Source organism: Podarcis muralis, chromosome 13 (assembly GCF_964188315.1).
Source record: "Podarcis muralis chromosome 13, rPodMur119.hap1.1, whole genome shotgun sequence".
NCBI lineage: Eukaryota > Metazoa > Chordata > Lepidosauria > Squamata > Lacertidae > Podarcis > Podarcis muralis.
Genome location: NC_135667.1, coordinates 5,641,972 through 5,669,261, shown reverse-complemented (window position 1 = coordinate 5,669,261; position 27,290 = coordinate 5,641,972). Strand labels below are relative to the sequence as shown.

At 47.8% G+C, this 27,290-nt stretch overlaps 1 protein-coding gene across 1 annotated transcript; it reads right to left on the bottom strand.

The window, feature by feature from the left end:
* Nucleotides 1–905: 905 nt before the first annotated feature.
* VAMP2 (vesicle associated membrane protein 2) lies at nt 906–27,290 on the bottom strand. Its single transcript, XM_028703494.2, has 5 exons — nt 27,120–27,290; nt 12,899–13,019; nt 7,118–7,276; nt 5,336–5,387; nt 906–3,753 (listed from the first exon to the last, which is right to left on the bottom strand). Coding segments are annotated over exons 1-5 (351 nt in total). The 5' UTR covers nt 27,122–27,290; the 3' UTR covers nt 906–3,736.

Genomic DNA, 27,290 nt, shown 5'->3' with positions numbered 1-27,290 from the left:
AGACCTAACGCTTCAGTGAAAAATCAAAAGCTTCCTTTTGTTTACTAGATTCCTGTTTCAAACTGTATTCCCCTTCTTCCCTTATTTTACAGCAGGCAAAACCAAAAACGTGCCATAGGGTGGAATCCAATTGCTGCTGCTTCATCAGGGCCGTCCACTAACAGGAAAAAGAGGGTGATTTTTGCTGGTTCCTACTGAGTACATAGAGGTAACCTTTAAAAAAAAACACGAAAAAAACCACACCCCTCAAATATATCCAGTCTTTGCACACATAAAGGGGCAACAGCTGGACTTCCAACAGCTTGCTGCTATGTCGCCAGCCCACCCATGAGGCAAGGTAAGGAAACTGCCTCAGGCGGCAGGATCCACAGTGGCAGCAGACTGGCCTCCAAGGAATGCATCGCCCACTGCTGTTGCCGTGAAAGCAGTGAATAGGAGGGACTGCTGCTGTTTTCCTTCCACCCCTAGAGAACAAATGGTGAGGGCTGACCTCTGGGATACCTTGGGCTCTGCACAGAGGACCCCCTTCTCCCGCAATACAGACTTTGATTCCCATGCAAACCATCGTGTAAGGTTGATTTTATTCTCGCCCACTGCTGCAGATCTTGACTCACCCCTTCTTCCCTGGTGGGGGGGAGAGATAGGCCTATTGAGATTTGCACCCAGTGCCAAAATGTCTCGCGACGGCCCTGCTAACTGGACGAGCAAAGACTGACACACATTGACACGCCATTTTCATGCTCTTGAAAAGCACGGAAAGGATTGCGTATATTTCTGTTTTTTTAATGTGCGGTTACTTATTACTGATTTTCTTTGAGCCGAGTTATGAGATTCCTTCCCCTGCCCCAGCGAGTGCAGAGACCAGCCCTTTTTCAAGACAAGACAAGCAAGACAAAGCATAATAATTGGGCGTTCTCCACAGGACATTTATTGTACTATTTTTTTCCCCCTTCCAAATTTCAGGTATTTTTCACAGCATAGTCATTCCCGGTCATGTCTGTAACGAGTCCAACCCCTTTCCCGCATAACCCAGGCCTGCTGAGGAAGAGGGAAGAGGAGGGGGAGTGGGCAGCAAAGCAAAGGGCCTTTCCTCGCCCCCTTGAGCCCTGATCTACCCTACCCCTTAAAATACCCCTTTTCTACCTTTAAATCGTCCCCTTTCCCCACCAGCAGTTTTCTCTAACTAAGAGGGCTGCATCCAGGGAGCTGGAGAGCAGCAGTGACACCTGCTGTCCAGCTGGAGAATTGCAGCCCCTTCTCTCTCCATCCCCACCCAGCCTGCAAATCGTACCCTAATGAAACACACCCTTTTCCACAGTATATATGGAAGACAGATGTGTCCAGGACCTCCATCATCCCCGCTGCTGTCTGTTGTTCAAGGAGCAACCTCAAAAGCTTCCCCCTCCTCCAAGTGATAGCGTCCCCCGCCCCACGACCTCTTCCCCAGCAGTTCACAATATCCGAGCATCCCCTAAGAGATTTGCCAGCAACTTTTTCCGACAGGGGAGAAGGCGCCAGTCATCTAACCTCCTAGCTCCCTTAGTTTCCCTCCGTTGTCGGGAGCTAGGATGTTAATCGGGCTTCTAAGCCTACTCCCCACACACGTGGTGCAAGTTCTGCCCCAACACCCCGTTCTCGCTAGCAAGACGCCCCTTGCCAAGTTTTCCCTCCAAACTGGCAGGGGGCACCCGACTCGCCAAGCTGCGATGGTGATTCCCGCGAAAAGCCAGTTCCTCTCTTAGCTTCCTCTTGAAATTCCGTGGCCGCAAGAGAGAGAGCGCGATCCAGAACCTCTCCTGGTTCCCTCTTGAAATTCCTCGGTCTCAAGAGAGCGATCCGGAACACAGAAGTGGATAAGGGATAATTTTTTTAAACATTTGCTCCCCCCCCCACTCTACTTGGGAGAAAGAGGAGGGGGGAAGAGGAGAGGGGAGGGGGAAGATGTACCAAAAAAAATAAAAAAAGAGAAGAGTCACACATCGCCGACATTATAAACAGGCCAAGAAAAATGGCAGTTTGTGCTAAACAGGAATTCGGGGGGGGGGGGGGGGAGGAGGTCACTCGTCACAATATCACAATTACGACATTTGCAAAGCGAAACTGGCTGATCTCGGGTGAGGATGGGGAAGTGGGGGCAGAGAGGAGGCGTTTCCCTCCCCACCCCCCACAAAAAAAGCCTGTATTCAAGCCAGCCTCCTCCCTACTCAAAACTCTCCATCCACACACACACATATACACACACAACACACACCCCTCCCTTGCTAGTAGTTCCATTCAGAAGTTGAGAGAGTAGACACAGAAAAACTATTTTGCTATAGCGCAAAACTGGCCCAAATAGAATTTCCCAAGCATGGGGGGGGGGGGAGGAGATATTTTCTTGCTCCAAGGATTATTAAACAGCAACGCTCCCCCCCGTATCACTTGACGTCGAATCTGCTAGTTATCTGTGCTTTCAACACAACACATAAACACACTTCTGAAAGGAACCAAAGGCAGAACCCTAGCTTGCTTGTTACCCAGACACGAATGAAAATACCCCAATTCCCGGCAAATAGGCAGTGATTGCAAGAAGAGGAGGACTTGGGAGTCATATTTTGGGTTGTGGGCAGCTATCCTGCTTCCCCTATTTAGATAACCTCGGCTCCTTTACCGGGCAGGTCTGGAATGTACACGTTATATTACCTTGTATACTCGTATTTTTATTATTATTATCAAAAAAAAGAGAGAGAGGCAGTTTTCATTTAGGACATCTATGGCAGGAAAATCATCCGCCTCTCCCGTAAGTGGCGGGAGGAGGCGAGGAGAGGGCTGTTGCAGGATTCCCAAAACAGAGCTGTTCCCTGCACCGGGGTGGGTGGGTGGGAGGGAATTATAAGGTATAGTGTTGGTTACTTCGAAGACACAGCACACAGCACAACTCCAGGAATGTTACAGAAGATCACGAAGGGTAGAGGTTCTTCCCCGCCGCGGAAGGGGCTGGAATCAAAAGAGAGAGCAGGCAAAGAAATTCCCGACAGCCTAACACACCGCAATCTAGTCCAATGTTACAACGGTTGCAAGAGGCAAAGGGTCGCATCCAGACCAAGGGAAACTGGGCACTCATGGCATCCCACTTCCGAAGAGGTGCCTTGAAATCTTGGGCTGTAAAAGACTGCAGACAGGGCAGGAAAATCCACAACCCAAGACTGTTCCAACATTAGTATCCGGAGGACATATTTTATTTTATTTTTTGCATGGGGAGGAAGTGCGGTGGGCATAGTGCCTTAGGAGTTTCTGAGCCCAGCTAAGTCGGGAGAAGGGTTAAGGATCACGGGGAGTTATTGGTCCTTGAAGATTTTAGTTAAAAACCAAGACACTGAAAAAACACTGTCAGAGAGAGAGAGAGAGAAGTTGGGGGTTGGCAGGAGAAGAGGAAGGGGGAAAGATTCCATGACACATGGAAAGTCTAGTAATAAATCTACAAACAGACAAAATATATTATATTATATATATATATATATGTATAAATAACAAATCAGGCTATTTACAAGACACCCACACGCAATGCACACCCACACATACACACCGGAGGGGAGGAGGGGGTTTGGGAGGGTGTAAGGGGCGTATGGAGGGAGGGGAGGCGGGGGGGGGAGGGCAGCTGGAAGATATGGCTGAGATCTAGAGGAGGGGGGATGCTTTGCCCCTCACGCTGCTCCCGGCCGTTGCTCCTGGATGAGAAATGGCTCCATAAATTCCATTAAGTGCTGAAGTAAACTGCAAAAGGAGGAAGGGGAGAGGGTAAGGGAGGGAAAGGACCGTTAATAACCTCAAGAGATTCGGCCGCCCCCAAACTGTATCACTCCAACTCAGCTGTTATCCCCAAAAAATAAATCTGTGCAGCAGGGTGGGTCCAGGCAGCCAGGATGCGGTTGCTAAGGTAACCCACCTCCCAGAACACACACACAGAGGGATGGATGCTACCGCCTTCCAAAAGTGGTCCTTGACTAGAGGAAGAAGCCAGAACGGCCAAGCCAAGTTCCCACTGCCATTCAAGTCTCCTTGCCTCCCCATCCCCTTCCGACATTTGTGCAATCCTTTCAAAGAGAGCGCCACATGCAACTCCTTGTTGCAGCTCTTTTCACAACCACCCTGTAAGGTAGGTCGCTGTCTTGACAGTACCAGCTAAAGAGGTGTCTTGCTGCATCAGAGCAAAGGCCCGACTGGACGGGTTCTTGGGATTCCTGCAGCAGCCAACCAAGTTACTCTGAGAAGCCTTCCAGCAGGATACAGACCCCACGCCCAAAGACCAGGCCCTAAACAATATCCACACCGCTCCAGAGCCCTTCTAGAGACCCCAGCAGATGTCAAGGCAATAAGCAACTACTTTAGTTTCAAAAGACAACTGAAGGCGGCCCTGTTTAGGGAAGTTTTAAATGTTTGATGCTGTACAGTGGTGCCTCGCAAGACGAAATTAATTCGTTCCGCGAGTTTTGTCATCTTGCGATTTTTTCGTCTTGCGAAGCACGGTGTCGGAAAAGTTTTGGAAAAGCTTCAAAAATCACCAAAGTCTTCAAAAACCTCAAAAAAGGCTACCACACCGCGTGCTATGAGTTGCTCCTCGAAGTTAAGTCGCAACTGTATTAACGGTGTCAAGAAAAAGGAAACAAACTTGCAAGACGTTTCCGTCTTGCGAAGCAAGCCCATAGGGAAAATCGTCTTGCGAAGCAGCTCAAAAAACAAAAAACCCTTTCGTCTTGCGGGTTTTTTGTCTTGCGAGGCATTCGTCTTGCGAGGTACCACTGTATTGATTTTAATATTCGGTTGGAAGCCACCCAGAGTGGCTGGGGAAAGCCAGCCAAGATGGGCGGGGTATAAATAAAAAATTATTATTATTATTAACACCGTCGCATCCAGATTTATGAGCCACCCACGTGGCGGCAAACGAGAGGCCCTTACAATTCAGGGGCCACGGAGAAAGGAAAAGTGTTGCCTTAAAGAAAATGACTGGAGTCAGCAGTCTGCCTGAAAACCAAACTCCCTCAGCTCAACTTCTGCACTCTGCACTCTCACGGGAGAGCTGCACTCTGCACATGCTCTTTTCTTTTCTGACGGCTTTACTTGCTCCAGCACTGAATGCTGGCGTGGGGAAAACAGGCGCAAGCCTCGCTCTGGTGGAAGAGCTTTTTCTGTAGAGAACAGACCGGCAGCCCTGAGCCTTTTCTCAAAAGGGAAGCAGCAATGCTCTGTCCGCCAGAGTTTGGGACCTGGACCCAGAACGAGCCCAAGTGACCGTAAAGACAGACAACCCCTCCCACCCCCAAAATATGGCCTTCCCCCATGAGAAGGTGAAACTCACCAATGATAATGATCAAGATAATGGTGCATATGACCCCCAGGATTATCATCATCTGCAATTGGGAGAGAAGAAGGGGGGGGGGGGAGCGAGAGGATGAGCTGGGAAAAGGTGCCAGGAGATGCAACTGGTCTCTGGGAACAAGCAAGGGCAGGAGCAGCTGAACCCCACTCCCTGCCTGTGGGGGCCTTGCAAGTTGCTGCAGGAGAAGGACCCAGAGCAATATTGTTGGGGGGGGGGTTTCCTAGGACCATGGGGAAACAGTCAAGCTCCCTTCTTATTTTTGCTGTTGTATGATGGCTGTTGCTTATGTGATCTTCTTGTATTTACGGTACTGAAATGTTGATATATACTGTAAAGGTAAAGGTACCCCTGCCCGTACGGGCCAGTCGTGTCCGACTCTAGGGTTGTGCGCCCATCTCACTCTATAGGCCGGGGGCCAGCGCTGTCCGGAGACACGTCCGGGTCACGTGGCCAGCGTGACAAAGCTGCATCTGGCGAGCCAGCGCAGCACACGGAAACGCCGTTTGCCTTCCCGCTAGTAAGCGGTCCCTATTTATCTACTTGCACCCGGGGGTGCTTTCGAACTGCTAGGTTGGCAGGCGCTGGGACCAAACGACGGGAGCGCACCCCGCCGCGGGGATTCGAACCGCCGACCTGACAATCGGCAAGTCGTAGGCGCTGAGGTTTTACCCACAGCGCCACCCGCGTCCCATATATACCGTATTTTTCGCTCTATAGGACGCACTTTTTCCCCTCTGAAAATTAAGGGGAAATGTGTGTGCGTCCTATAGAGCGAATGCAGGCTGCGCGGCTAAGCCCAAAGCCAGAGCAGGGAGACGGAGCGCTGAGCAGCACTGTCTCTCTGTTCTAGCTTGGGGATGGCTGCGCAAAGCCTCCGCAGGGCAGCGGGGTGAAGGCAGCACGCAGCCCTGCGGAGGCTTCAAAGGCTGCGCTCCGGGGGCTTCAGGCAGCTATCCGCAAGCCTTCGGAGCGCAGTAGGAGTTCCCGCCGCGCTCCGAAGGCTTGCGGATAGCCGCCTGAAGCCTGGAGAGTGAGAGGGGTTGGTGCACACCGATCCCTCTTGCTCTCCAGGCTTCGCTTCGCTGGAGAGGCGCTGAACAGTTTTCCCTCTCTGCGCAACGCCCCTTCAGCGAAGCGGGAGGAGAAATGGAAGGGGCTCCGTTTCTCCTCCCGCTTCGCTGAAGGGGCGCTGAGCAGAGAGGGGGAGAATCCCCCCCCCGTTCTCCCCCTCCTTGGTCCGGTGCGCCCTATGGTGCGAAAAATACGGTATATTGTACGTTACCGTAATTGCTATCGTCTTGCTGCACTATGTTATCTATCATGAAAATTGCTTTTGCACTGTTGGGTTTTCCAGATGCCTATTTTCTTTGTCGTCGGCCACTTTGAGCACGAATTTTTTTGCGGAAAAGCAGCATACAAATAAAACGAATGAATCAATGAAGTGAGTGAACAGGAGGAAGCCCTTCCTGGGACAGATCCTGCAGCTTAGGCCACCCGGAAGCGACACACTGCACCACTCACTTCCCTTTCTCCCGTTTAGATGATTCATCCAGGGGGAATCTGCACGTATACTCAGAGGGCCAGCGCTTCACTCTTAAGTTTTATAAGTCTCAAAATTGAAACACGGATTTTGGGGGGCTGGGCAATGTTGAGCCTTCTCATTCCCAGTTAAGACCTGCACGGCCGTTTTGGCAACACAAGGAAGGGCTTTTAGCACCACATTCAAAGGGCCCCATGTGCCTGCTGCTCTTCTCAGGTTACCTTTAGATTCTTCCACCAGTACTTGCGCTTGAGCTTGGCTGCACTGGTTTCGAACTGGGAGGCCCCCGCCTGCAGAGCGTCAGCGCGGTCGTCCAGCTCCGAGAGCTTCTGATCCCTCTCGAGAACCTTGTCCACATTCACTCGCATGATGTCCACGACCTGGAGCAGGAAAAGGAAGAGAAGCAGGAGAAAGGGCGGCCATTATTATTATTATTCATTTATTCTGATTTATATGGCGCTTTCACCTCCAAGATGTGCAAGGTTTAGCACGAAGTTCTCCTCCTCACAACGACCCTGCGATGTTGTGACAGGCCCAGGGTCACCTCTCCCTGGGTGAGACCATTTCATGGCCAACTGAGGGTGCAAACCCTGCTCTCTCCCACGTTGTACTCTAACCATTACACCCAGGGTCGGATTTAGGTTTGATGAGGCTCTAAGCTACTGAAGGTACTGGGGCCCTTTATATTTCCAGCTGTCCTTTGTCAACAACAAATTGTCACTGTTTTTTGTGTTGAATATATGCTATATGGTTAAAAAAAAAAATCATCTTTTAAATTTTTTGGGGGGCCCCAAGAGAGTGGGGCCCTCTATCGAAGAATGGCAGATGAAGATGATGTACTATATGGAACTTGCCAAACTGACTGGGAGACTCCGAGACCAGAGAGAAGAGACGGTGGAAGAAGATTGGAAGAAGTTGGAAGAATATTTGAAAAAATCTGTTAATATTTAAATTTTAGAATAGCTTTGGAAGTGGATATAGGCTGTAGGGTTAGAAGACAGTGTATTTTAAAATAGTATTATTTGTAAGTGATAAAATGTGAAGATTTTTGTGGTAAAAGCCTGATAAAAACATTAAAAATTATGATATATGTAAACAGCTAAAGATGAGGTAAAATGAAAATCAGATGGGGGGACTTGGGGACGTCCACTTAACAATGTTTAGAAAAAATAAGGATAAGACAAGAATTTGCTTGTATTGTTTGTTTTTCTGTTTGGGTTGTTTAGTTGTGTTATAAAATGAATAAAAAATTGGGGGGGGGGGAGAGAGAGTGGGGCCCTAAGCTATAGCTTGTTTAGCTTATACGTAAATCCGGGACTGATAACGCCACACAGCTGCCAGTACAACTTCACACTTCCTCCTGGAGACCACTGTAAAACTAAGAGGCCCACAGGCTTCTGTCGACCGCAGGGAACTCTGTAGGGGGACAGAGAATGGGCCAGTCCAATCTGCCCCACCCCAAGATCTCTCACACAAGCACATGGGCTGAAAAGCCAAGAGAGAGAGAGAGAGAGAGAAAATAGATGCAAGACGAACCCATCAGCTGTCTCTGAATTCAATCTCAACTCTCACCTTGTGGCTACCATGCCATCGGGCTATCTGAACTCTTCCCTTTCCCATTGCAAGGAAATGTTAGTAAAGGTAAAGGGACCCCTGACCATTAGGTCCAGTCACGGCCGACTCTGGGGTTGCGGCGCTCATCTCGCTTTACTGGCCGAGGGAGCCGGGGTACAGCTTCCGGGTCATGTGGCCATCATGACCAAGCCGCTTCTGGCGAACCAGAGCAGTGCACGGAAACGCCGTTTACCTTCCCGCCAGAGTGGTACCTATTTATCTACTTGCACTTTGACGTGCTTTTGAACTGCTAGGTTGGCAGGCGCTGGGATCGAACGACGGGAGCGCACCCCGCTGCGGGGATTCGAACCGCCGACCTTTCGATCGGCAAGTCCTAGGCGCTGAGGCTTTAACCCACAGCGCCACCCGCGTCCCAAGGAAATGTTAAGGTAAAGGTAAAGGTACCCCTGCCTGTACGGGCCAGTCGTGTCCGACTCTAGGGTTGTGAGGCCATCTCACTCTATAGGCCGGGGGCCAGCGCTGTCCGCTGACACTTCCGGGTCACGTGGCCAGTGTGACAAGCTGCATCTGGCGAGCCAGCGCAGCACACGGAACGCCGTTTACCTTCCCGCCAGTAAGCGGTCCCTATTTATCTACTTCCACCCGGGGGTGCTTTCGAACTGCTAGGTTGGCAGGCGCTGGGACCGAGCAACGGGAGCGCACCCCGCCGCGGGGATTCGAACCACCGACCTTTCGATCGGCAAGTCCTAGGCGCTGAGGCTTTAACCCATAGGCGCCGACTCCATGGGGCCTGAGGGGGCCCGAGCCCCTTCAAAAATTCGTTTGGGGGGGCTCTGCCCCCCCAATAATTTAAGAAAATTATTAGTTATATTATGCTTTGTAAAATCACAAAATTATGTTGGTATTTTTTATTTTCCTTGTTTGACGATAGTTACCTTTTAAAATACATTCAGTAGTGAGTTAAAACAAAGCCACTCCCGATCTAGAGAGGGGGTGGGGTTGCGGGCTCTCGACCCATCAACAATCTCGCGGGGAAGCGGGGATTCCCCCTAGCTCATTAATATTCACCGCCCACGGCGACAGCCAATCGGCTGCCGCAAAGGGCGGGCCCTCACAGGTTCACTTAAGGTCGGGGCAGCCTGGGGCTCGCCCCTTTCGTTCCCCCAGCAGCAGCGGTTTGGAGGTCTTGGCCCCCCCCCCAATATTTTTTATAAGTCGGAATGGGCCCCCCCAATATTTTTTATAAGTCAGCGCCCCTGCTTTAACCCACAGCGCCACCCGCGTCCCTAAGGAAATGTTACATGAATCTAAAACCCTCCATTTGTCAGACACCAAGGAGAGGAGTTGCAAACCAGCATCATCTGGAGAGTTGCAGGTTCCTGACCCCTGCTTGTGAGAACCTGCTTTTTTCCTCTTCCCTCCCCATCACATTTTCTTTCCGAGGGTAGAGAAGCAGCTGCACTTTTATTTATTTATTTATTTTTTAAATTTTTTATTGCGTTTCTTTCCATATATTCACAGAGTTAAGAACGTACAAGAGCCACAAACAAGAAACAGATTTTGAGAGTAATGCACTTTTATTGAACTTTATAAGCTGCCTTGGGAGCCTCTTCTGCTTCAGAGAGGGGTGAAAATTGCTTTGGATAAACGGAATTATTCCCCTGGGCTTTTGCATAAGTGACACCATGACTTTTTGCAGAATTCTGCTGCTGGCTGAGGCCATTGCTGATCTCCGTCTTAAGTCTCATGACTGTTTCATACTCTCCTGTTGTAAGCAGCCTTGAGTACAAATATCGGGAAAGCCAGGGTGGAAGTATTTTAAATATTCTCAACAGGAGAAAGAGGCATGAATGGTATCTCTAAAGTGCATGAAAAGTGAGACACCTTAAACATTATGAAAAATCAAATAAACAAAAGAAAAAAGAAAAGAAAAAAGTGAGACATCTACTCTCACAAGTTTCCAGAGGGGGTGAGAGAGGAGACCGCTGGCGGCTGCTAATAAGGCCTGGCTGATGAGCACAGCCAAAATTTGCAACACAGGGTTGCATTTTATTTACAGAAATATTTCTCTACCACCATACCATTAAATAGCACGAGGGCGTATAATGCTAAAACCGTAAGATGCAATTAAAAAAACAAAAATGCAGATAACCGTTAAGGAGAATGGCTGATCAAAATAAAAATTGAAGTACTGCAAAGGCCTGTCAGCATTATTGTTTAGTTATTGTTTATCAACTGAATTATGTCCCACCCTTTTTTTTGGTGGCGTACATGATTCTCCCCCTCCTCAATCGCCACAACAACCCTGTGAGGTAGGGTTAGACCCAGAGACTAGGACTGCCCTAAGGTCACCCAGTAAGCCTCATGGTCAAGCAGGGATTCGAACCCGTGTCTCCAAGGTCCAACACACAAACCAGTGCACCACAGCGCCTCTCAACATGAGCCAGTTATTCAAGAGAAGGCCAGAAGTTGCTTTAGTTCTGTTTAACCACTTTGAGGTTGGAATGATTTTAAGCGATTAAATAAAATAAAATCAAGCGGTATATAAATTTTAGTTAGTAAACAAACAAAAACTGAGCATACCTGCTGAATCTCTGCCAGGAGTGTGTTGCACAGCATAAGACCACTGGTACTAACTCCCCAAATTCTTGTTAAGGCTGACTAGGCCTCTGAAATATGGGGAACATCTTAACAGCAGCCCATTCGGATGACCTCAGTGACTGACCTAGGAGCAGGGGTCAGCAAACTTTTTCAGCAGGGGGCCGGTCCACTGTCCCTCAGACCTTGTGCGGGGGCCGGACTATATTTTTATGGGGGGGATGAATGAATTCCTATGCCCCACAAATAACCCAGAGGTGCATTTTAAATAAAAGGACACGTTCTACTCATGTAAAAACGCGCTGATTCCCGGACCGTCCACAAGACAGATTTAGAAGGAGATTGGGCCGGATCCGGCCCCTAGTTTGCCTACGCATGACCTGGGGTGTTACGGGTTCAGGTGGTGGCTGCATTGCTTTATACTTGTCCCTTGAGGAAATCAGAATAAGGGCCACCAACTGACTGCTGATTCAGGACTTTAAAGTGTGCTCTTATATTAAATTTCCTTTTCCGCTTACTGTATACTGTAATGTTTTACTGTTGCTATGGCCATTGGCTAATGTGAAGAAAGTTTTATCAACTTGTCCCTTTATCATATCACAAAGTAGTTGCATTCTATGTTATAAATCAAGCACTGCTGAGAATTGTTTATTTTTTTGTTTGCCAATGTATTTTCTGAGTACGTTTCTGAGCACAATTCAAAGTGTTGATGCTGACATTTAAAGCGCTAAACGGCCTCGGCCCAGTATACTTTCCACCCCCATTGTTCAGCCCAGACACTGAGGTCTAGCTCTGAGGGCCTTCTGGCGGTTCCCTCACTGCGAGAAGTAAAGCTACAGGAAACCAGGCAGAGGGCCTTCTCGGTGGTGGCGCCCACCCTGTGGAACGCCCTCCCGTCAGATGTCAAGGATATAAACAACTATCTGGCTTTCCAATGACATCTGAAAGCAGCCCTGTAGCCTTTCAATGCCTAGTGTTTCACTGCTGGAAGCCGCCCAGAGTGCCTGGGGAAACCAAGTCAGATAGATGGGATAGAAGTCATAAAATGAGTAGTAGTAGCTGCAGCAGTGGCAGTATTTTCTGATCAATTAAAAAATGGGTGTGGCCATTTTTTTATTCTGAAAGTGTGGCCCAGAAAAAAAAGTGGTCTACAATGACTACCAGTGGTTTTCTGGGGTTTGGGGCAGAAATCTCTCCCCGTCCTACTGGAAAGTCCATCAGATGCTGAACCGGGGAGTTTCTGCATGCAAAACAAAGTCTTTATCACTGAGCTACAGCCTGTGTGTTTGTGCTGTATGTAGGTATGGACTTTTATTCCATGCTCTCCTCCCACCTGGCGCTGTGGGTTAAACCACAGAGCCTAGGACTTGCCGATCAGAAGTTTGGCGGTTCGAATCCCGCGACGGGGTGAGCTCCCGTTCCTCGGTCCCTGCTCCTGCCAACCTAGCAGTTCGAAAGCATGTCAAAGTGCAAGTAGATCAATAGGTACCACTGCGGCGGGAAGGTAAACGGCGTTTCTGTGTGCTGCTCTGGTTCGCCAGAAGAGGCTTAGTCATGCTGGCCACATGACCTGGAAAAATTGTCTGCAGACAAACGCTGGCTCCCTTGGCCAGTAAAGCGAGATGAGCGCCGCAACCCCAGAGTCGATCATGACTGGACCTAATGGTCAGGGGTCCCTTTACCTTTTTACTCCTCCCATCCTAAGCAATTATGTGGGAAGAGTCACCTTGCAACCCCCCCTCCCCAATCCAACAGAGGTGGCAAGGAGAAGGCGGCTACTCTCCCCCAAAGTGCCCAGCACCACACTCATCCTTGCCCACGCGACTGACCTCATCGACTTGAGCCTGAGTTTGCTGCAGCCTTCTGTTGCTGGTGAGGTTGGGGGGTGGGGGAGGAGGGCCACCCCCCTCTCCTCCGGCAGCGGGGGGCGCGGCGGCAGCGGGAGCCGACCTGCGGGCAAGAGAGAAAGCGAAAACGGTGGTTATCATCATCATCATCTGCCCGCCCCGACTTCATCTCACATTAAAAAGTTATAGGTCCCAGCTGTCTTAGTAAGGACAGCTTACATCATAAAAACAAAACATGGAAGACACAGAAAGGCATCTGTCCTCAAAGAACTGTGAAATGTAATTAATAGATACAAGCCAAAAATATATACAGTGGTACTTTGGTTCTCAAACGCCTTGGAACTCAAGCAACTTGGAACCCAAACACGGCAAACCCGGAAGTAAGTGTTCCAGTTGCGAACTTTTTTTGGAAGCCAAACGTGCTCCATTTTGAGTGCTACGCTTCCGATTTGAGTGCCACACTTCCATTTTGAGTGTTATGCTGAGGTCTGCTTTTGCTATGTATTTTGCCTTTTTGTGGCTTTTTTTGTTTTTGTGACTGTGTGAAACCCAGTTCAGCTACTGATTGATTGTGTGACTGCAGTACATTGTTTATTGCTTTCATTTTATGGATCAATGGTCTCGTTAGATAGTAAAATTCATGTTAAATTCCTGTTTATGGGGTTGTTTTTGAAAATTTGGAACGGATTAATCTATTTTGCATTACTTTCCATGGGAAGGCGTGCCTTGGTTTTGGAACGCTTTGGTTTTGGAACAGATTTCCGGAACGGATTAAGTTTGAGAACCGAGGTACCACTGCATAAAAGAAATACGTGCAATGAAGGACTGGCCTGGAACCCACTAGCCTAAAGGTCAGATTCAGCCTTCACATTTGACCCACCACAAATCCTGCCTCACACAGCCATAATTAGGCTTGCCACCAAAACTGCAACACATGGGGATATTTTAGAAGGGGGTGTCACAGTGAAGAGGGGTTAACACTCCCTGTAACCCCATGCCACAATTAAGCTTCGGGGGTGGAAAGCCTTTATGAGGTTTTGTGATGCCTGGGGTATTTTTTGAGAGGGGGCGCTCCCTAAAAGGCCATATGTAAATCAGGTAATAAACATCCATTAAATGCCGATCACAGGTTATGAGCAAAGAGGTATTTCGTCCTCACAAGGAAAAGCCTCCTCAAAGGCAGTTCTGGGTCCAAAACCAGGCAGTCACCCTCTAAAAACAAAAGAAAGCATTCTACCAAACAAGCACTGTGGGGGCATTAGCTGAACAAATATTTAAGAAGCATGGCCTTCTTCGTGGTGGCTCTACAGCCCCGGGATACCCTCCTGGAGGATACGCCTCTGTCTTGTAGACAGAAACTGAGAGCATCCTTTTGCAGATGCAGACACTGAAATCATAATATTTGCAACCTGCTTTTCTGTTTTAAATTTTAATCCGAGTGCTGCTTTTAGACTCTGCTGTTTATACTGTAATCCATATTATATATTGATTTTTATAGATACAAGTTTCTGTTAACCTTCATTGCATCATCCGTTCTCAGTTCCCTACAAGCAAAAAGAACAAAACAAAATAACAATGCCACCAGCCTTGCATTTAAGTTCCCAAAAGTGATGACATAAAGAACTAGCAGCCATCCAAACATTTAGGAACCCGTCTTCCTACATAATTGTGTTACGTCAGTTGTCATTACATTGATGCCCCAGAAAAAACTAAAAACAAAACAAACAAAAACGCTTGTTGTGCTGTATTGTTTTTAACACTCAATTGGGAGCCGCCCAGAGTGGCTGGGGAAACTCAGCCAGATGGGCGGGGTATAAATAATAAGTTGTTATTGCTATTGTTGTTGTTTTTATTATAAACTCATACTTGCTGCAGGCAACTTGATATATACAGTGGTACCCTGGTTTACGAACTTAATCTGTTCCGGAAGTCCATTCTTAAACCAAAGCGTTCTTATACCAAGGTATACTTTCCCATAGCAGCGGAGGAATCAATTTACAAATAACACGCTCAACAGGAAGCAGAACATGTTCTTATTCCAAAGCAAAGTTCACAAACCGAAACACCTACTTACGGGTTTTCAGCATTCTTAATCCAAGTTGTTCATAAACTAAGCTGTTCTTAAACCAAGGTACCACTGTACAGGAATTACCCTCACCCCATAATTGATCAAAAGGGCTTTATCTCTCTATCCTCAGGGGGAGATTCATGACTATCTTTTCCAACAAATATGGCCAGCCCTATCAATAATGGCCACTCCGAGCTGCTTCGGGATTCAGCTTCTCTTGGTACGGAATTTGGTTGTCTGTGGCTACAGAGGTTTTTGAAAATCGGCCCCAGGGCTTGCAAGTCCTGACATCACACAGGCACCTGGCTGAAGCACCTGACCAAATGGGAGACACACCTTGAGTTCCAGAGTGAGGAAAGGGTGAGATGCAAATGGAATAAACTAAAATAAACACCCGCGTCGTTGGCTTGCGTCAAAGAAACTGTACAAACAGAGGGCAGGGAATTAACACAACACCTCTTAACTTCTGCCAGAATGATAATTTGTCAAAATGGGTGGAGTCAGGGGAGACAGAACACCATCCTAGAGAATGGATAACTAATAGTATACAATGGTACCTTGGTTCTCAAACGCCAAAAACCCAGAAGTATTACGTTTTTTAAAATGTTTTTTGGAAGCTGGACGTCCAATGCAGCTGTCAGCTATTGTTTCCGGGGCGCCTGCACCAATCAGAAGCTGTGCCTTGGTTTTCTAACATTTTAGAAGTCAAATGGACTTCCAGATCAGATTAAGTTTGGCGCTTTTGTTTTTGCTATTTATTTTGTGTTTTTGTTTTTGAAGCTTTTTTGGTTAATTTGTTTTTGTGACTGTGTGGAACCCAGTTCAGCTACTGATTGATTGATTGATTGATTGTGACTGTGGAAATGGATAAAAGCCAATCCAAACAATGACTATCATCAGTGCAGGTAAGAAATTTATTTTTAAAATTTTTATCATCTACAATACTGACTTATCTATTTTATATGACAGTACATTGATTATTGCTTTCATTTTATGGATCAATTGTCTTGTTAGATTGTAAAATTCATGTTAGATTGCTGTTTTAGGGGTTAAGTCTGGAACAGATTAATCCATTTTACATTACTTTCTAGGGGAAAGCGTGCCTTGGTTTTGGAATGCTTTGGTTTTGGAATGGACTTCCAGAATGGATTAAATTTGAGAACCAAGGTACTCCTGTACATGGTTATGCTTACATATACGGTGAGAGAAACAGAGAGGGCAGGCGACAAGGTTTCTATCGAGAAATCTGAGTCTTTTTATAATGCACTCTAGTCACAAGGTAGAGGATAATGAAAACCCATTTGTGTTACTTGCAACCTTGTGATGTTAATTTATTATGTCCTGTTTCATTATGGAAATTTGTTCCTCTATGTTTAGTTCTAGCTATCTCTTTCTGGTTTTATTTGGCCTCTGTTATTACACTTTGCCATGTTGTAAGTAAATATATGTAAATAATATATGAATAAATAAATATAAACCCCTATGTAACCCCACCCACAGCTTCCCAAGTGCCCAGCACAAACCTATCTTCCCCATCAGCGGTTTTGCTTAAATGCCACAAAAACTGAACAATCTAAAATAAAGACAGTAACTGCAATGCAACCCCCCCCCCCAAAGACTACCCCTTTTAAAGCAAGAAAACAGCACCCGGCCCCTGCCAGAAAAAAAGAGGATCTGCTGGACATTGGGGGGGGGGGGTCTGCACTACAAAAACTCTGGTGGGTTTAAGATAACAGGCTATAATTAGAGGGGGATTAAGAGCAAGGACTCTATATTTAATCCCTGGAAAGGGAGACCTGGACAGCGTCATATCAAGCTTTTACAGGACACAAGGAAGCAGGTCTGGGTAGCCAAAAATCCTACACACCACAGGACCCTGATTTTCAAACGAAAAATGAAATCGTCTAATTCCCATGGAATACACCCTGCGCACATCAGAACAGCTCAGCTTAGGTAGGACACCTCAAATTCCTGAAATACCCATGTTTTCTGGGTACCTTTTCCAGATTTGATTGGCAGCCATGGAATCAAAGGCTTGGGGGGGGGGGGGCTCAGAAACCTTGGTTTGCACCAACTGAGTCTCGTTTTCGAAACAATTAAAATGAAAGAGGAAAATGTTGAGAAAAGGGACCTGCAATTCCCTGACAGACAGACATACACACACACACACATTCCCAAGTGCCTTCTATTTTCAGACAGTGACGCCACACCACTGAAACAATGGCAAGGGCTGGGATCATCCATTGGGGGGAGACAAGGCTAGAGAAACAAAACCAGCAAGAGCTACAGAGAATGACACAGAACAAAAAATGAGTTACCAGATCTGATTTGGTTTCCCTCCCTTTCCTTTTTTTAAAAGAGAGAAAAATCCCAGGCCATTGGAGACCATGTTGAGGACAGAAATCACGGTTATGTAAAAGGGTCTTGGGAGGGTGTGCGCTGGGGCCCAGAAATTCAGCATTCCCCACAAACCTTTGTCTTTATGGGTTTGCTAACCCCCAGAGCTCCTGCCAACCTAGCAGTTCAAAAGCACGTCAAAGTGCAAGTAGATAAATAGGTACCGCTCTGGTGGGAAGGTAAACGGCGTTTCCGTGCGCTGCTCTGGTTCGCCAGAAGCGGCTTAGTCAGGCTGGCCACAGGACCCGGAAGCTGTACGCCCGCTCCCTCGGCCAATAAAGCGAGATGAGCGCCGCAACCCCAGAGTCGGCCACGACTGGACCTCATGGTCAGGGGTCCCTTTACCTTTACCTTAACCCACAGAGCAAGTTGAGATGAGCTTCTAAGGCTGCATTTGCCAACTCGCGCCCCCCAGATGCTGTAGACCAGTGATGGCCAAACTTGGCCCTCCAGCTGTTTGGGGACTACAATTCCCATCATCCCTGACCACTGGTCCTGTTAGCTAGGGACTAGTGCTTGCCATCAACCCCAGACACTGGCCACCCTGGCTGATGGGAGTTGTAATGCAAAACATCTGGAGAGCGTCCTTGAAGGCTTCGTTCTGATTAAGTGATGCAACTGGGACCTCTTACGTCGCAGAATGACTTCTCCTTCCCTCAAAGAAAGAAAGAAAAATGCCCTGCACATAGAGATGTAACACATCCCATAACCTTTTGAAATGTGGTTCTTTTTTAGGAGGGGTATTACTGGGTTATTGCTTTTATTTTTTATCTTATATACAGTGGTACCTCAGGTTAAGTACTTAATTCGTTCTGGAGGTCCGTTCTTAACCTGAAACTGTACTTAACCTGAAGCACCACTTTAGCTAATGGGGCCTCCTGCTGCTGCCGCACCGCTAGAACACGATTTCTGTTCTCATCCTGAAGCAAAGTTCTTAACCTGAAGCACAATTTCTGGGTTAGTTGAGTCTGTAACCTGAAGCGTATGTAACCTGAGGTACCACTGTACTGTGATCTTTTTATGTAAACCGCCCTGAGACCTCCGGGTACAGGGCGGTATATAAATTCAATAAATTAAAATTTTAAAATAAAATAAATAAAGGAAAGAAGAGGCTCACACTAGCACCCTTTCCACTTGCACATTACCTTTTCTATATGCAAGGGACTTTCCCTGCAGGCAAGTCACGTGAAATCCTCCCGCCCCAACCCCGAACAGTCTGAAATGGTACAGTCCCGGATGCAGGGCTGGCTAACTCTCAGGAGCTGTGGGGGAAGTTGCCAAGGAGCCGGGCATGACTGGCAGGAGAATGAATGATGCAAAATAAGCTAATGTATGACTTATATATGTTAAGCACGTACACACAGCTCCAAGGGCTGCGAGGCAGAGCGACAACGCTTTGTCCCCACGGTTGGAGAAAATAAACGCTTCTGAATATTGGGAGGGGAGAAGGTTCCAGTGCTCAAGTCCTGCTGGAGTAGATTGGACATTCGCCTGATCCAGAATAACTCTTCTTATGTTCTTAGGCCAATTAAGAAATTTCTTCCTTTTGTTTTTCCCCCCGTTGCGTTTTTAAGAACACCAGGCCCTGCTCGACGTGTCGAGGACAGAGATATACAGTGGTACCTCGGGTTACATACGCTTCAGGTTACATACGCTTCAGGTTACAGACTCCGCTAACCCAGAAACAGTACCTCGGGTTAAGAACTTTGCTTCAGGATGAGAACAGAAATCGGGCTCCGGCGGCAGCAGGGGGCCCCATTAGCTAAAGTGGCGCTTCAGGTTAAGAACAGTTTCAGGTTAAGTACGGACCTCCAGAACGAATTACGTACTTAACCCGAGGTACCACTGTTCGTGGAACCAGTTTAATTTTGTTTCTCTCACTCGCGTGCTATTCTTATATTTTCATTTAAAAAAGAAAGAAACACGTTAAGCCCCGGTAGGAAGGCAAGATTGATGATAAATGGAGTAGCTAACGGCTTTAACATCTCTCACGATAATGAGGTCAGGGGTGATCCATGGACAGAAGGGGAAGCAAATCAGTTACATGCATGAGATTTTGACCAAGATGCTAAGTAACCATCAAACCACCTCCAGCTCAGAGCAGCACACCTTGTTATTTCTGGAACCAGCACAAAAAACCCCCACCAAGAACGAAAATGAATGATGGGAGAGAGCACCACCTCTCAGACTTTTGAGGGAAGCACTGGCTACTGGAAGACAATAAAATAAATAGTATTGCATTTCCATTCTGCTTTTTCCTCCATGGAGCTCAAGGTGGCATGAATGGTTCTCCCCTTCTTCATTTAATCCCCCCAGCAATCCTGCGAGGTAGGTTAGGCTGAATGGGGATTTGAAGCGGGTGGTGCTGTGGGTTAAACCACAGAGCCTAGGACTTGCCGATCAGAAGGTCGTCGGTTCGAATCCCCGTGACGGGGTGAGCTCCCGTTGCTTAGTCCCTGCTCCTGCCAACCTAGCAGTTCGAAAGCACGTCAAAGTGCAAGTAGATAAATAGGTACCACTCCGGCGGGAAGGTAAACGGCGTTTCCGTGCGCTACTCTGGTTCGCCAGAAGCGGCTTAGTCATGCTGGCCACATGACCCGGAAGCTGTACGCCGGCTCCCTCGGCCAATAAAGCGAGATGAGTGACGCAACCCCAGAGTCGGCCACGACTGGACCTAATGGTCAGGGGTCCCTTTATACATACATAGATAGATAGATAGATAGATAGATAGATAGATAGATAGATACCCTGCTGGTCTCTGTCCCCTTCCTCATCCCATTATTGTGCAGGGCGCAAGACAGCAAATAAAATAAAATAAAAAATTCACTACTACCAGCTAGCTAGAACTCCAAGTGCAGATAGCATTGCACACTTAAATCAAATGTTGCACTGAGAAAAACAGGAGGCAGAAAGTGCACTGCTTTGTCCTTTGCAGCAACACAATGTGTGTGCATGAATGGGAAAGGGCACCAGAGGAGAAAAAGTAGGAGGCACAGACCCGGGAAAAGCTTTATAGCTCAGTGGGTCTGAGCATGTGCTTCGCACGTGAAAAGTGGCAGGTTTAATCCTCAGGGGGATATTGCTATATAAATTCCTGGACAGCTGCTGCAGATCAGTGTGGTCTATATGAAGCTAGGTGAACCAACTGTCTGACTCAGGATAAAGTGACTTCTTGAGTTAAAAGGTAAAAGGTAAAGGGACCCCTGACCATTAGGTCCAGTCGTGGCCGACTCTGGGGTTGCAGCGCTCATCTCGCTTTATGGGCCGAGGGAGCCGGCGTACAGCTTCCGGATCATGTGGCCAGCATGACTAAGCCGCTTCTGGCGAACCAGAGCAGCGCACGGAAATGCCGTTTACCTTCCCGCCAGAGAGGTACCTATTTATCTGCTTGCACTTTGACGTGCTTTCGAACTGCTAGGTTGGCAGGAGCAGGGACCGAGCAACGGGAGCTCACCCCGTTGCGGGCATTCGAACTGCCGACCTTCTGATTGGCGAGTCCTAGGCTCTGTGGTTTAACCCACAGCGCCACCCGCGTCCCCATCCACCCAGGAGTTCTCCCCAATTCAAAGAATCGGGAAGAGAGAAGAACATGGAGCTGGCTGCTGCCAGTCTGAGCGGACAGAACTGGGCTGGAAGAATGAAAGGCCTGAGGTCCGAACGAGGCGGCAGCTTCCCTAGGACACAGAGGGGATCTCAGCAGCTGCCTGGCCTCAGGAAACAGGAAACGTGCAGAACTGCAGAGATCCTCCGAAAAATAAACCCTTTAAAAACCTACTTGGCGATAGTAAACCGGCCAGGAATTCATCCTCCAATCAAGAGGCACGTACCAAGGTAATTTAAGGAATTTCTACATCAGATAAAGAACAGGCTTATTGCTTGGAGGCAAATGAACATCCAAAGTCCGCCTTTGTTATTCCAAGTCATTTGGTAAAGACAAGGGTGAAGGTTCAAGGGTCAGGATCCCAAAGTGGGCTTATAAATGGGCAGTGGGGGGGGGCATTGTTGTTGTTTAGTCGTGTCCAACTCTTCGTGACTCCATGGACCAGAGCACACTAGGCACTCCTGTCTTCCACTGCCTCCCACAGTTTGGTCAAACTCATGCTGGTAGCTTTGAGAACACTGTCCCACCATCTCGTCCTCTGTCGTCCCCTTCTCCTTGTGCCCTCCATCTTTCCCAACATCAGGGTCTTTTCCAGGGAGTCTTCTCTTCTCATGAGGTGGCCAAAGTCTTGGAGCCTCAGCTTCAGGATCCGTCCTTCCAGTGAGCACTCAGGGCTGATTTCCTTCAGAATGGAGAGGTTTGATCTTCTTGCAGTCCATGGGACTCTCAAGAGTCTCCTCCAGCACCAGAATTCAAAAGCATCAACTCTTCGGCGATCAGCCTTCTTTATGGTCCAGATCTCACTTCCATACATCACTATTGGGAAAAGCATAGCTTGAACTATACGGACCTTTGTTGGCAAGGTGATGTCTCTGCTTTTTAAGATGCTGTCTAGGCCTGTCATTGCCTTTCTCCCAAGAAGCAGGCGTCTTTTAATTTCGTGGCTGCTGTCACCATCTGCAGTGATCATGGAGCCCAAGAAAGTAAAATCTCTCACTGCCTCCATTTCTTCCCCTTCTATTTGCCAGGAGGGGATGGGACGGATGTGACTGCCTTTGGAAACCCAGGGATTTACATCACAGGGTTGCTCCGCCTACTTTTGCTTCTGGCCCCACCCACCACTCACATGTGGCCCCCAGTAGGGAATGTGGCCCTTGAGCTGGGAGGGGGGGGTCCCCACAGCTGTGACAAAAGCTCTCATGGGAGAAGAGTTATCTCAGTGGGGTTGGTGGGTGTTATCGGCAAGGCCAAAACATGACTTCACAGCAGATAAGGAGGTGACTTGAATCATCTTCTGACTATCCCTTTGTTTTAAAGGCACAAAGGATGTACTTGTTGTATCAGCTGCTCAGAACAAAAGGTTTTGTTTGTTCTATATTAGGCAATTCCTCTTTTTTTCCTTTTTTACTCCATTTTCCCCCCTCCGGTCAAGCCATCTGCTGAGGCTCCATGCGGCTAAAGGCACATCTTGACAGGCTGGGGAAGATCGATCGATCAATCGTTTCATTTCCATATAACGTGACACGAATCAGCCACGGATGATCGTCACGATTTAGGCAAGCCCACACCCGCTCCCTGCCTCAGGCCAACAAAACACAAGCACAGGCAAGGCCGCAAAACATTCCTGTGGTCTAGTAACTTGGTCAGGCTTATTTCCCAAGGCTGCTAAACATCAGGAGGGGAGAAAAAAATGAAGGGTGCAAGATAGAGAACCACAGATCCACGCAATGCATACAAAAATTATTTGCACATCCTGGGACAGCCTCAGAGAGCGTACCCCTGTCTCCTTCACAAAACCCACCTTCCAAATTACGGACTGCCAGAAAAGGCAGTTTCAAGTAAAGAGGAGTGGGAGAAGAGATCAATTCATTGAAAGTAGGGCAGGGGGAGATTGAAGGGCAAAGTGAGGGAGGGTATTTGATCACAGCACTAGGCCTCTCCTCTCTTTGATTCAACCCAACCACACACCCTCAAGAAGAGACCCAGGGGAATTTACAGACCACTCCTAGGGTGGGAACGTGTTTCAGGTTCAGAATCACAGCATTGTAGAGCTGGAAGGGACCACAAGGGTCATCTAGTCCAACCCCCTGAAAATGCAGGAATCGTTTGCCCCACGTGGGGCTCGAACCCACAACCTTGACTTCAATGTGAACACTCTCAAGTCACTCGGATCCAATAAGGGTTTTTGTCACTATTTGGAGGGGGTGTTCACCACAATTACTTCTGGTACAAGGATAAACTTTTTAAGTCCTCAGACCTTTCTTTTTTATATATATAAAATTTTTATTCCTTTTCCAATACAAAATTATACAATCAAAACATCTTATTTATCACCAATTTCACCTTTTTGACTTCCCTCAGCTTGTCTGATAATCCTCCATTTTAATTACTTCTTCCACATTTCTTAAATTGATATTGCACTACAATATTATTTTACTTTTTACCTAATTTTTTAACAATATTTCTAACTTATGTTATCACAAAACTTCCTTAAAACTTACAAACGTTATCTGATTATCGCTTAATTTTGCATATATTCTGTAAAGGTCCTCAGGCCTTTCAAAGGAAGAACTGGGAGAATCAATATCTCCATGTCTCTCCCTGCCCTTCTAAAAAGAGGGGAATTGTTTTCAGAGGAAGCTAAGAAGAGCTTAAAAAGGCGGACAGGGAAGAAAGTGTGCACAATTACATATGCCAGTTCATTGGAGGAGAGAATGTTAAATGGCATGATTTGGTAGTGTGTGTCCCCTCACCCAAATCCGTTATTTGATTTGGGTGCACAGATGCTGCTCAGGTTCCCTAGCGCTACAATTCTATGATTCTATGACTACAACTCCCATCATCCCCTGACAGTTTAGTCAAGGATGATGGGAGTTGTGGTCCCACAACATCTGAGGGCACCACCCCTTCCCCAAAGTTTAAGAAGGTTGCTTTAAGGCGCAGGGTTCCCAAACCTGGGTCTCCAGCTGTTTTTCTCAGACTACAATTCCCATCATCCATGACAACTGGTCTTGCTCGCTAGGGATGATGTGAGTTGTAGTCCAAAAAACAGCTGGAGACCCTAATTTGGGAAACATTGTTTTAAGGTATACAGAGGAGATGGAAGGAAGGGTGATAGTACTGCTGGCAATGAGTTACATTCATTAAAGAGAGAGAGAGAATATGTTGTTGGTCAAGTGTTATGAAGAACTGGCTAATTAGTTTCTCTTTCACATATAAGCCTGCTAGTTTTGATACATTTTAAAATTCACATGCTGGGCACATGATGTTACTGAGCTATCATCTGATTAAGTACACAAGTCAGGTCGGTAGGCCCATTTTAAACAAAACCGCTGAAGACTGGAGTAAGCTCACATCAAAATCTGTGGGATATTGGTGGATTTTTGTGGATAAAATATAGCTGTAGGTCTACACAGCATAAGCTTTATTAATACTCAGGCAGAAAAAAGTACGCATAGTCAAACACAGCTGTGGGGGTGGGGTGGAAACGATGTAAGTTTATAATTTTTGCACCGGCTGATTTTTATTATTTTAAATCTCATTACAAAATCATCATCTGCTAATTTAGCAGCTGTTCTCTCTGTGCTTGAGCTCACAATATTCCCACAAGGGGGCAGGGAGAAAAGGCACGGAAGCACCACTTGGAACCTCAGAACGTTATTGCAATTATTATTATGTATTAAATCTGCATACTGCCCTCCACCTGTAGATCCCAGGGCAGCTCACAATGCAGAGGAGCGTGTTCCATCACAGGCCAGCAGTGCAAGCCAAGCCATTCCTTCAGGAGCAAAATCCCCAGATTTCAACACCAAAATGCCTGCCCCCCCCCATCCTTTGAATTCTTCAGCCCCGAACGAATTCTAGACCATCTGTGTGCATGCAGAGTGCAGCTCCCTCGTCAGCCAAGCATGCCTGAAGCATTTCTGCAGCGGACTCAAAATCATCTTGCCCTCCCATCACCCTCTATTTTTAAAGAAATTTGCCAGGAAAATCTCCCAGTCTCACTGCACATCTGTTCCTGCCTGCCATCCTGTCACCGCCTTCAACAACCCTCGATTCTTGGGCATGTACACCACTGCAGCCCCAAAAATGTACCTACAACAAATGCCATATTCCATATATATATATATATATATATATATATATATATTCATTCCTTTCCCCTCACCTACCCCCAATCCCTCCACATCTTGTTCCTGCCTGTTTCTCTCAATTACGGACGTACATATCCTGTCCGTAACACACACAGACCCGACTCCAAATCTTACCTCCCCAAATCCAGTCTTACCATCTCCTCCACAATGTCATCCCCCTGTCCCCATCCCCTATCAGAGCTTAGGAAGTGTTATTAGGAAAGACAACACAAAATTCGTGAAGGATCTACATCCCCCCAGAAAGAAAAACAGAAAATTTGGTGCACAAAGGGAGCCCACACCACAAGGATGCCAATCACAGCGACGAAAGGAAGCTGAGGTTTTTGCAGAATAAAGGGGGGGGGGGCATTCCACTCCCGCCCTCCTGCCACCACAAAAGAGGAACAAACAGCAAAGGTTGAATGAAAATCAAGGAAGTGACAACTGCCTGGGAATAAAGGGTATTTTTAGCATCATCTGTCTGCCTGCTTGCGTTTGCAAAATCTAAAAATACTCAAAAGGGTGATTATGGGAGGGGTGGCAGGTCTTAAACGTGCCCCCCCCCCACATCCCCATTATTTCAGACGTGGTGAGGGGCTGTATCTAGTGCCTTACTGAAGAGGAAAAATGGAAAGTGGGGGCGCTGAACACATATATCTGGTCAGATGATGCTTGCAGAACCCCCCCTGTCGATTTCAACCACCAAAGCATTTGGCATCCACTGGCGTTTGTGGGGAGGGGGATATCGCTAGGCACCCACCACCACCATATACCTAACACCTGTAAGGGGGGGGGGGATCTGTTAATTTTTTTTACACTGACACAGGAATCAGTTAATCGCCTCCAGGTATGCTAATGGAGGAGAAAAAGGGAGGGAGGAAGCAGGCACTCCCATTTAAAAAAACAACAGCAGAAACATTATATGCAGGCAGATTTTTTAAAAAATGTATTTAATGCTATCTTTCTCCTGCAAAATATATTTAAAAAGAGGGAAGAAGAGGCAATTCTCCATCAAAGCAGGCAGAGATTAAATGGATGGGGACAAGATTAAAGCGGAATGTCCGACTATTTATTAAAATCACCTTCCCTAGATCCTGGCTACATCAAGATGATTTCGGGGGGGGGGGGGATAAAACAGGGCTCTCATATACGTCCTCCCCCAAGGAGGGGGAAGGATTATACACGATGACCTCATTTATTTCTCGTTATCTTAGGGGAAATGCAACACCGCATGTTGTTTATTTCTCTCCTTGCCTATTTTAGGGGGGCTTTCTCCCCCCCCCCATTGAGGTGGGGGGATGAGATGAGAGATGCAACATTGCAACCAGTTGATCCCTTTGCCTGCGGAAAGATGCGAGGTTTGGAGTGGAGGGAAGGGGGAAAACCTGGCGGTGGCGGGAAAGGCACCCCCCCCCCCGGCCATCTCTTTCAAGGTGGAGGAAGGCTCATTGCCCCCACCCCGCTCGATCTCTTCCAGCCGCCTCACGTCCTTGCCCTGATCCCCCCCCCTCCTCCTTCCCTAGATCGCCTTAGGCTGATGTGTGGGTGGGCGAAGAGAGACACAAAAGGATAACGCGCTTCGGCGTGGGGGATGGGGGGGCAGCGCAACGTTTCTACATGCATTTCTCACCATTGCGCTCCCTTCACCCAGCCCAACGCCCTGAAAACCTGGTTGTTGTTTTGCAAAGGACGGCGGCCAAGCCCTTCGCCGCCGCCTCCCCCCCTCCCCAAAATGGGGGTCCAAACCTAATGCACAAACACCAATGCAAGCCGGGGGTGATTGCACGCCATCGATCTCGTTGCAATGACCCCCCGCAAAGCACCGAAAAGGGAGGAAAAACCACCCGCGGGGGTCCATTGCGTGGGCGGCTCTGAGCCGCCTTCCCTCCCTCGCGCCGGCGAGCAAACGTCAAAAACCTCTCTTTTTTTCCCATGCACCCGCCTCTATGCACCCTGAAGAGCATTGCTCGCCCGGCGGCGCTTTGCAAACCGGGCGCTACTCACATCTCCGGGGATGCTGGTCGAGGCGGTTGCGGGGCTCGGAACGGGGCTGGCGGCGGCCGCGGCGGCACCTGCTGCTGGGCTCGCGCTCACTGAATGGTGCGGGACCGCTTCGGCTGAGTCGGGAAGATGGCGGCCGAGCTGCTGGCATCCGGGCACTTCGGAGAAGGGAGC

Bases quoted from the DNA above. Each gene is read 5' to 3' on its own strand.
- VAMP2 (XM_028703494.2), bottom strand. The intron at 7,277-12,898 runs GTCAGTCGCGTG...TTCCTGCTCCAG, and splicing joins CTCAGGCTCAAGTCGATGAG to GTCGTGGACATCATGCGAGT. The intron at 5,388-7,117 runs GTAACCTGAGAA...TCCCAATTGCAG, and splicing joins ACTGGTGGAAGAATCTAAAG to ATGATGATAATCCTGGGGGT.